Source organism: Catharus ustulatus, chromosome 10, assembly GCF_009819885.2.
Source record: "Catharus ustulatus isolate bCatUst1 chromosome 10, bCatUst1.pri.v2, whole genome shotgun sequence".
Lineage (NCBI taxonomy): Eukaryota > Metazoa > Chordata > Aves > Passeriformes > Turdidae > Catharus > Catharus ustulatus.
The window spans coordinates 10,167,265-10,177,740 of NC_046230.1; the positions used below are offsets into that span (position 1 = coordinate 10,167,265).

At 37.4% G+C, this 10,476-nt stretch overlaps 1 protein-coding gene across 3 annotated transcripts in view; it reads left to right on the top strand.

The window, feature by feature from the left end:
- RHBDD1 (rhomboid domain containing 1) overlaps positions 1-9,209 on the top strand; it is a 28,037-nt gene extending 18,828 nt beyond the window's left edge. For 2 of the 3 annotated variants that reach the window (XM_033069173.2, XM_033069174.2), the window contains one exon: positions 7,061-9,209. In XM_033069173.2, coding sequence (XP_032925064.1) covers positions 7,061-7,176 — 116 coding nt within the window. In that variant the 3' untranslated portion in view covers positions 7,177-9,209. The remainder of the gene's footprint in view (positions 1-7,060) is intronic. The other variant, XM_033069175.2, reaches the window with a different exon arrangement.
- Positions 9,210-10,476: the final 1,267 nt, after the last annotated feature.

The following is a 10,476-nucleotide window of genomic DNA, read 5'->3' on the forward strand; positions in this document are numbered from 1 at the left end:
TCTATAATAATAATAATTAGAGTCTAGTGTAAGAAAAGAAATTGTTAGGTTTGTTTGAGATCTGTGGAGGCATCAATTTTACGACTATCAAGCTATTTTAGTGATTTAGATCTCTTTGCTGAAAGGAACTGCTACTTAATGTTTTCCATTCTCAGTTGTAGTTATGTTGTTGCCTCAAACAAGAAACCATTTAAACAACATTAATTGGTTTTCTCGCTAGAGTTTGTTGGTTTAGCTTGGTTTGGGTTTTTTTAAATTTTATATTGGTTTCAAATTGTAATAATTCTCCCTTTACTTAAGAAAATAATTTTGGATTTAAGAAAGTCACATTTTAGCTCCTTTTTCTATGAAGTTCAAATACTTGGCTGACATTTTTGTTTAATACTGCTATTACCAGCCACCCTTAATCTAACCCCAGTATAACTAAGTCCCTGATCTGTTGTGTGCTTGCTGATCTGCTCAGAAGAAATATCTTGATTCCTGTGGGATGCGGGTTTGGAATTTTGTTGTGAGAATTTTGGGGTTTTTTGTGAGTTATACTTTTAAGTGTCTGATTTTCAATGTCAGTAATGTTCAGACTCCTTTGCAAGCTGATGTTTCTCCGCAAAAGACTAAGCTTTTTAAACATGGAGGTGATAATCTTTATAGTTGTGATTGAAGAGAAATGCCTACAAGTATCAGGTGTAGACATTCCTCTTACATTTTATCATGAACTGTCTATGCATTTCTTTGCTTTTGATTTGAAACTAAATCAATAAATACCTCTCCGCTCCAAAGCTTTTAGATGACCCGGTATGTGCTACTCAGAGTCATTTGGAGCAGTTAGGAATTACCTGGGCATCTGGCTTACCTGTTCCCTGGAAGGGTTCCCATGTCTGTTTCTTGCTACTGAGACAGGACTTTTTATTGGAGTCTTTCAAATTAGTCAGCCCATGGAAGATGGTAAAATGAGAATGGTATTTATGTGAGGAAACTGGAGAAATGCTGTATATTTTACTTCCAGTGTTATCTGTTCTTTCCACAATTATAAAAATGCCAGTCATTACACTTGAATTTGGTGGTTTTCTGTAGAAGTACTTTAAAGCAGATTATATGCTCAAACATGCAGTGCACTGTTTCAGATTAAAACTGAAATTTCATTTCATTAAATCATGTGCTAGGATTTAGGCTTAGAGAAGTAGATGCATCTTTGGTGATGGATTTCCTTTTGGTTGTTTTGTTGTTGTTTTTTTAAATTCATACTGTGGTACCCAACACACATCTTGGGAATCCCATTGAGCACACCTCATGTTCTAAATATCTTTGTAAAACTGCAGCTGTCCTCTGTGACCTGATCCACCAGCGCTTTCTTAAGCAAATTTCTGGGAAAATGAATCAGTCAATTTTTATGATTTCCACACAGAAATTTTTGGTACCAGTGTAAGAAGCAGACCACTTACAACAAGAAGCATATCCAAGAATTATTTTAGAAATATTTAGTGAATTCTCTTCCATTTGTCTCTTCATAAATACAGTGGTTGATGTAGGATAAGAGGTTTGCTGAAAATTAGAACCAAAAAACTCCTGATTGTCTTTACAATGGTGATCAAAGTTCACCAAAATAGTTAATTGAACCACTGAGCCTTTCACCATGGGTTTCTCTTTCAAACCAGTACCATGACCAGTTAGCACCTCTGAAATACTGTGGGTAAAGACCAATTCTGCAAAGCAGGAATTTTTGGAAATACTGCCTATTTGCTTTTTAGGCAGCAAGTTGACAGTGACATAGTTGGGGACATAGTTTTTTGGTATTGCCACAAAGGATTTTGAGATAAGAATTCATTCAGATTTTCATCCTGAAGTATATACAGAACTCTGAGTGGTTTTTTCTGGGAGTTTATAAATAGGCAAATTCACTTGCAGGTACTGCCAATTCTTTTGGATGGTTTCCTTCCTGTGATTATTTCCACTGCTGAAGACAATTAAAATAGGAGGAAGATGCTAGAAATAGTTAGATCCTGGATGTAGCTAGAGATGGATTGCATACATATGCACATCACACCTATTGTAAAAGCATGGTTTGCATGTGGAGGTAGAGACCTCTTGGTTTTTTGATCCAAGACCCAGTGATACAAAAGGGGAGTCTTTTTTTCTGACTTCAGTGGTCTCTGGAATTTTTTTTTTTTTTCCTCAGTAAGTTGAACTTCATAAAGGAGCAAAAATTGTTCCTTTCACAGTGGGTTTGGCAGGGTCACCTTGTTGGAGAGCAGCACTTCTGCTTCCCAGCTCTGGGCATCATTAGCAGGAGCTGTGTGTGGGCTGCACAAAGGCATCCCTTACCCTTGCAGAAAATGGGAGCTGCTGGGCACTGGCTCCAGTGTGCATTGCTATCTCCATCCATCCATCTGGGCTTCTCAGGCTTGGCATAGGCAAAAGGACATTGTTCAGAGTTCCTTTGTTGCTGTGGGTCTTTGTTACGCAAGCAGAAATGCAGTAACGGGAAAGCAAAGTGGTTTTTATATTGTAAGATTCTTGCAAATGTTAACAAACTTAGTCTGGGAATGTTCTTACTGCTAAGCTACAGTCAGTGAATATTCCCAATTTTAGACTTATCCATAATTTACTATTTTAACTTTGGTTTATCATTGGATGAATTCTATAGATTATGTATATAGTTTACATTTTTTTCATTGGGACCATTTTAAAAATTATGTTCTGAATGCTTTTTTATGTCTGACTGAATAAATTCGTCATTTTCTAAGGAAAAGCATACCTTGCTGTTTCCAGCTCAACAAAATACTTCTATTACATTATGATAAATATACAGCCTACCTGAAATTCTTCTTCTATCTGAAATTATTCACAGCTTTCTTACTACTCAGGAGAGGAATAGCTGTCTGTGTTAGCCTTGGGACTGATTAAGTAGCATGTTTATATAGAGTTTTTAAAGTTGGTTAGTAAATTCCTTTCAATACTGGGAAAGAAAGACATAATTAATTTAATGTATCAACAGTTTTCAGTTAATGAGTTTAGCCTTGTTTTAGGTGAATTAACATCTGGAGAATTATTAAGTGGTTGGGAAATGCAGTGAGATTATTTTATGCCAACTCTCCTATGGTATTTTCAACATCCAGTTAAATGGTAGCTGGAGGTAGCTGTAAAACTAATCCCCTTAATTCTTTGCAGAAGAGCATCAAGTCCAGCAGTGGTCTCTATCCTCTTACTTCTGCATTGTAGCATTGATTATTTGTAGCAAATGTATGATCTGAGTGTGCAGCAAGATTTTGGCTTATGAGGAGATGATTGATAGTTTCTAAAAATGTTACCAGTGTGCTTTTTACAATTTGTTACTTTAAAAAGAGTTTATTTTGGTGATACTGATTCAGGAAAGATGAGATTTTGAGGATGAATAAAATAAATACAAAAATTCTCAAGCATGAAGGGATTAAAGAGTAAGTCCTTAGCCATCTCCTCGGCTAACCAAAACAAATTATCAGACTTTTGGGAGGGAATGGTTTTGTGTATTTCTCAATTTTACCATCTCCTTTTAAAAACGAGAGAGAGATGGAGACTGTTCAAGATTATTCTGGCTTGCTCTTGTAACAAACCAGCTGTGTCTGGATTCATTGTATGTTAACTTTCCTTCTAAATTCATTACCCTCAGCTACTTTCCTACTAATTTGATTTTTCATTTGTCAGCTGTTCCAAAGCATAGCACAGAAACTGTAGTTACTTCCATTTCTTTTCTTCACTAGTTTAAGTCTGCAGATGGAAGAATAGTTTGCTTCATAGCATGACAAAATTCTTTTCATACATTGACAGAAACTCAAAGGACTGTGTTAGAAACAATAGCAAAGGCTAATGAATGTGGTCTACTTGGAGCTGAGTAGGAAAAAGTGGGGCAGTGATAAGTAGTAAAAGCAGAAGCTCTCACACTGTATAGCATGTCTGCATTTTGCAGAGGGAAGGACAGGAAAGAATAAAAGCAGTTTTGCCATTTTATGTTTTATTCAGTTGTAGTTTCTGTCTGACTTATAGTGAAACACAAAACAGGGAAAAGTTTGCTGTGTTTTGTGTGTCTCAGCTCCTTCTGGAAGCCTCCTAGTCCTTCTAAAGTATGAAAGGAGGAAAAGTGCCTGCACTGCTTTTTCTTAGGCTTCTCTGTACAACTCAGTAAATGCTAAGAGTTTGATTAAACCTAGAGACTTGAGTACTTACTGGCTGAAAGAGATGAAATGAGAGCAACACTGGGCTTTTGACTCTGGCATCTTGCTGCCCTCCAGTTTACTGCTTCTAACTCCAGATGTATCAAAAATACCTTGGAATGAGCTGTCCAGGGAGGTTGTGCAGTCACTGTCCCTGGGGGTGTTTAGGGAAAGGCTGGATGTGGCACTCAGGGCCAGTGTCTGCCTGACAAGGTGGTGTTGGGCCATAGGATGGACTCAATAATCTCAAAGCTCTTTTCCAACCTTGTTGATTCTGTGGGGAAAAAAAAGGATGTTTATAAACTAATAGAACTCCCATTTTCTCAAATAGAGCACTTTAAACATTGGTATGTTTGCATTAAAAAGCAAGGCAACTCAGGTGTTTAAAGCAGCACACTGTGTGTGATCTGTAGCACGCTGAAGTGTTGGTTAGTAAACTTCATTATATTCTGTTGTTATAGTTAGCAGGGCTATACTATTTATGGAAGAGATAATTTATATAAAATTGGTATAAATGAAAACCAAGCAAGTATTGGAAGTTGTTATGGCATTTGATCAGATATCCAGATGTGTTTTGGTTAGCTGTGTGGTCCTCTCTGGACCAAGAGATTATGCTGTCTGTGATAAACTTCTACAGCAAAGCCTCTCCAAATGTAAGAGTTTCTTTAGAAATGAGAAGTGTGTCTTCTTTGTATGGGTATTTGTGTGTTTGTATAATTGGGTTTTGCATGGATACCACATTCAGTAGGTCCAGGACAAATGGTGATATTGAAAATGATAAACTGTCCAAATGAAATGTTCTAGATCCTTCTTTAACACAACTAAAGCTGGCATGAAAAAGAAATACAGACATACTGCTTTGTGATACCTCTGCTACTTATTTGCTACACTTCTCTTACAAGACCTAATTGCAGATTTCTACTATTGAGACTTTCACAGTTTGGTAGCTTTATATATTCCTCCTGAATTTTACAGAAACTGTCTTGGAAATCCTATTTTTTAACCTAAAAATAAGGTCATAACTTCAGAGAAGAGGAAAAACCAAGTGACAATGTTTGATGCAACACTTCTGTGGCATTGCATTAATACAGGTTAAGTTATATCTGTTGCAATTACAGTGATGTTCTTGTTTTGGTCCAAAGTGCTTTAATTGTGAACTTTAGTAACAAAAGAAACTCCTACACATAGTGACAGGATAGGGATTGGGGGTCTCAGTCTTGCGTATTCACAGAAGGTGGTTCTAGTTCACAATAAAGTTGTCAAATATGCCATGGAAGGGTTAAGGTTTTGTTCTAAATTTGTTGTACTATATTCTTTGCTTTTGTCTGTCATCCAGTGTTGTTGCAGTTTTCTATATCCTTTAAGTGCAGTCTTACAATCCATTAGTCTTTAATTTGTTTTTGCTGATGTGTTGGTTTCTTGCACAGACATCAGGTGTTGTTTCAGTAGTAGCAGTGGCCTAATTACCATTTCTGAACACTGTGGCTTATAAATATTTTGATGATAAGATAAAGGTGTTATTTCATTAATATTTCTGCTTTAATTAAAAGAAAAAAGGTGTCAAGGAACTATTTTAGGTGACAGGATAGTTTAAATATCTACATGCAGATACAAGTACATGTATTTAAAACATCCAGCCTTTGCTGTTCTCCATATTGTTTGATGTAAAATAAGATATTTTGAAAAGCTTTAGGTTGAAAATATATTGTCTAGCTTTTTATTTTTGGGTCAATATATAAAAGAACTTTTTTCATCTTTTGTACACCTCATTCTCTTACTAGTGATTTTTAAAGCACATGTGTGTTTGAACTGTTGAGCATATTTTATGGGGACTGGGCAAGAACTTGTCTTAACTGTCTAAGTGGTATCTGTTTTCTTTAATAAAAGTTACCCTGGGATGCTGTATAAAAAAATAAATGTTTTTATATGAAATTTTGATATTTAGTTGACAATTTCACTGCTGAAAATAATTTTTTGAAAACTGCAGGTAGTTTAATTACGATGATTTAAAAATCAATTATTAAACTACAGCATTACGACGCAGTCTATGTTGGCAGGTGAAAGCTTAAATGCTGAATGTTACAAAGGTTTTATTATCTTTAAAGCCAATTTGCTTGTCCTTAACACTGTAATTCTGCTCAGAAGGCAGACTGTTATTTTTGTTTCCCAGAGCCCCTCAGCTGAGCTGGTGTCTGTAAGCCAGCCTTGTGTTGTTTCTTTGCTGGGTGACTCCATGTGAATTCTGGAGAGCTGCTGCAATCGCCTGTCCTGGCTCCCTGGGGGTGCCTGTGGGACTGGGTGTGCTCTTGTGCTCAGATGATTCTGCCTTCAGTTTGTGTGGTTGGGCTGCCACGTGTCCTTCCCTTGTGAAACTGCTGCCAGCCAGGGGTGGGAGCTGTGTGTGCATCTGCTGTGGGTCTGCACATGTTGGACTTGGTACTGAAAGCAAACACAAAAGCTGCTTTTGCAAGAAGCAACTGCTGAGGACACTGAAATAGTTTAACGTTCTGGAGTTTACTGTGTAAAGTAGGGATCGTGAAAAATGTGAATACTTGTGAATACTTGTTATTCTTAACAGGTTAATGCTTGTTAGATGTTCTTTTAGTTGTGGTTTGTTGTTTGGTTGGTTTTGTTGTTGGGTTGGGATATTTTTTTGGGTGGTGGTAGCTTTATTGTTTGGGGTGGGGTTTTGGTTTTTCTTTTTGACTGTCTTTAGGACCAGTTTCTGGAAGATGTAATTGCCCTGAAACCATCAGAATTGAAAGCATTCCATTCCCTGTCTCCTTTGTGTCATGATGCTTTGCCTTACAGGATATATGTGCATTTTTCTCCTATTACAGACCAAAATAACAATTGTTTTTCATTGTGTCTTGTAGATTTTGGTGGAGGAACACGTAACAATGAGCGGCGACCTTATGGGTTTTGGTTCCCACCTGAGAACTCAGCAGAGGACATGAGAAGGCAAAGGCTTCGTAGGTTTGACAGACGATGAGGTTGGCAGGTGTTGATGTAAAGTGCTATTCAGACTTACCAAAATATTTACAGATATATTTGTAGTCTGTAATTTACAGAATAATTTATAATCTTTCTTCCATTATTTTTACTACTTGTTGCAAAACTGCATAGGATTTTATGAATTCAGACTCACAGTTGGAACTTGAATAAGAAATGTGAGATAAGAATCAAAATGTGATCTTTGGCTGTCTCCATCTTAATGCACCTTAAATGGAAGAAGACTGATGGTTTTACCAAACTCTTTTTTTCCTTAAATTATTTGTATAGCTTTAAGAATTCCTTAGCTTTTTGACTGCTGATGTTCTCAGACAACAGGTTTTCTTCATCCATTGCAGCTGAAACGTTACAATTTCTATGTAACTTTAAAACTATGCAATTTTTCCTTACAAACTCTTCTCAGTTATCTGTGATGACTAGCTCATTTTCTGGGATTGCCATGTGAAATGACACTTGTAAAGATTGCGTTGATTACAGTGCCTGGGTCATGTGAGTCTAGGCTTAAGCTTTTGAGCAGACAAGTAGTTGCAGCTATCCTTCCCCTGCTGTCCTTACCAAGTAATTATTTAATACAAACTTCAGTGTTGCAGCCTTCCTCACATCATATTATCTAGAGCTTGGATGTGATAAAACTGAGTTGTAACTACTTGTGTTTTCCTAAAGCCTTCCTTAATATTTATGTTTTAAATCAAAAACTGCTGCCCTTTACAGAGTGAAATAATTTGTTAGGAGTTTTGTGTAAAGGCATGTGGCTATGCTGCACAAACCATATATTTATTTAGTAATATACTTTTTTAAAAGCATCTATTTCCCTTTCTAAGAGGGCTTGGAAATTTTATTTTGCATATGCTGTTCATGCAGCTTTGAAAATTCCACTATTTCTCAATATTTATCTTGTTTGAAGACCAATGAGACCTGAGAGTTTGTAGACTTGTGGAGATCATGGCTAAGCACTGGCTACCTTGAATTCTTCATTTTTGTGAACTTCCTTACCCAGCTGGAGGAATTGACAGGAGACCTGAGAGCTCAGCTGTCCCTCTGGGCACACCCTCCACATGAGGCCGTCCTGCCTGTGGCACTGCTGCCTGTTCATGTTAACTGATGAACCTCGAGGGGTTTGCTTCCAGTATCACCCTGAAAAATCATTCCTTGTCCAGGCATTTTATCCTCAGGGATGTTCCTTTAAAACTGTTGCAGAGAGGTGTGATTGCAGAAGAATAATTTGGTTATTGGCTTTTCTCACAGACCTGTTGCAACCTCCTCATCAGTACTGATGGAGTAGAGGATGAGGATGAGCTGTTTAAGGGATTCACCAGCCTGTGCTTTATGAAGTCTACTTTTCTATGAGGTTATTTTTTGAATATTAAAAACAATGCTGTATATTTCACACAGAAAAATATCCTGAAAGGGAATTTTCTAGTGTATTCTTTAAATGAAGAGTACCTACCCTTTCTGTTGGTAGCTAATGCATGTAGGGGGAACTCTTGTTTGCTGGGAAAAGCACAATATCAGTATGCAGACTTTGTGCTCGGGGTTTTGGGACACAGCATGCACAACTGCACTGGGACTCCAGGTACAGACAGAATGCTGATTTCTGGTGTGTTTTTGGTTGCTTTTGTATATATGCAATAGCCCTAGAATAAAACAGCAGACACTTTTATAGAAGGCCAGCTTTTTGTTCAGTGAAAGTCTCAAAAACCTGCATATTTTTCTCAGCAGGTAATGATTGGATGTAAATGAGAAGGATGTAGCATTGGTTCCTCAGAAATCTTTTAATGTTCTGGTCAAAAGTTGCAGTATAACATACTGTGTGTGTTAAGGTCTGATATTTTATTTATTTAAAAGCACAGGATGTGCTGCTAGTCAGGTAAAAAATGATACTTAAGGAAAATCAAAAATCAAAAATTCTATAAGCACTTGGTTTTGTAAAATGAGCTTGGACATACATGCCATTAAATATTCACAAAAATTGTCAGTACTAATAAATGTTCAGTTGTTTTTACTTTTCTTTTGTATACAGAATTGAAATAAATATTTTTTTAACATTTAAAACTGTTTGGTTTTAATTGTAGTAATTAATAAGGTGAGTATTTTAAATGACAGAGATGCTGCCCTGTTGTCAGAAATGAAGACTTGTGATACCAAGGGCGTGGTGGATTGATTGTATTGGGACAAACTTTCTTTTTAATTTAGGGGAAGTTTTGGAGTTGATTATTAAAAAGTTCTGCTAGGTACAATATTTGGAAGGTTTATTAACACCTCCTCATTGCAGGTGGATTGGACTGGATGGCCTTTAAAAGCTCCTTCCAACCCAAACTATTCTGTGAGTCCTCAGCAGGATTTTTGCTATTAAAGCCCCCATCAATTTAGGTTTCTGAGGGCAGATGTGGCAGATGTGCTCTGTTGCACTTGGTCTCTTCAGGGACAAAAGTTTAAGGGCAGTTATCCAGGTGGCTGTTGGACCTTGCTTATTGGGCCTGGTCACTGCCTGACTGCCTCAAGTAATGGCTCTTGAAGCAAACATAGCTTTGTATAAAATATTTCAGCATCTGCAGTTTGATTCCTTTGTTGTAGGAGCTGTGATTTCTTGTGAGTTTCTGGTACTTCCTCTAAACTCTGTGATCAGGTACCAAGTAAGAAATTCCACTCCCTAATTAATCCTAATCAGCAGACTTTTTAATGGGCACATTGTTGAAATTTAATGGATGAATGACCTAACATATTACTGTTAATAAATAAGGGTGTCTCACAGCCCAGAATTAAAATGTGATGAAAGAACTGTGTTTAGCTTTTAAACTTATTTTCCCTCTTCCATCTTGTCTTTAAGCACAGGCAAATTCTGTGGTTTTGTGTCAGTGTGCTGTTATCCCTCACAGCACCACTTCTAAAGGGAAAAAATGCCCCTTAAAATACCAAGAAAACAGTATTTATACAAGCATATAGGGTGTAGTAGGAGATAGTGAAGGGACTACTTTAGGCCAGTAGTTTTGCCTTTTTTTTTTTGCCTGCAGGACCAAAGTAACTTTCTCTGGTCATCCCTGGCTCTGTTTAATGATGATACCCCTATGTGCCAAGTGTATGTATGCTGTTATATAATAACAGAGAGCTGCTGGACCTTTGAAGCTGCTGCTTCTCTCCAGAGGTGAGCATGGAGATGGCCCAGCATGGTGGAATGACAGTAGGAGGGACTCAGGAAGGAGTTTGGGTCCAGCTGCCCTCCCTGCTCTTGGGAGGGGATGGGAATGGGGTTGCTCTCATTTTCCCCTCTGATGCCATGGCT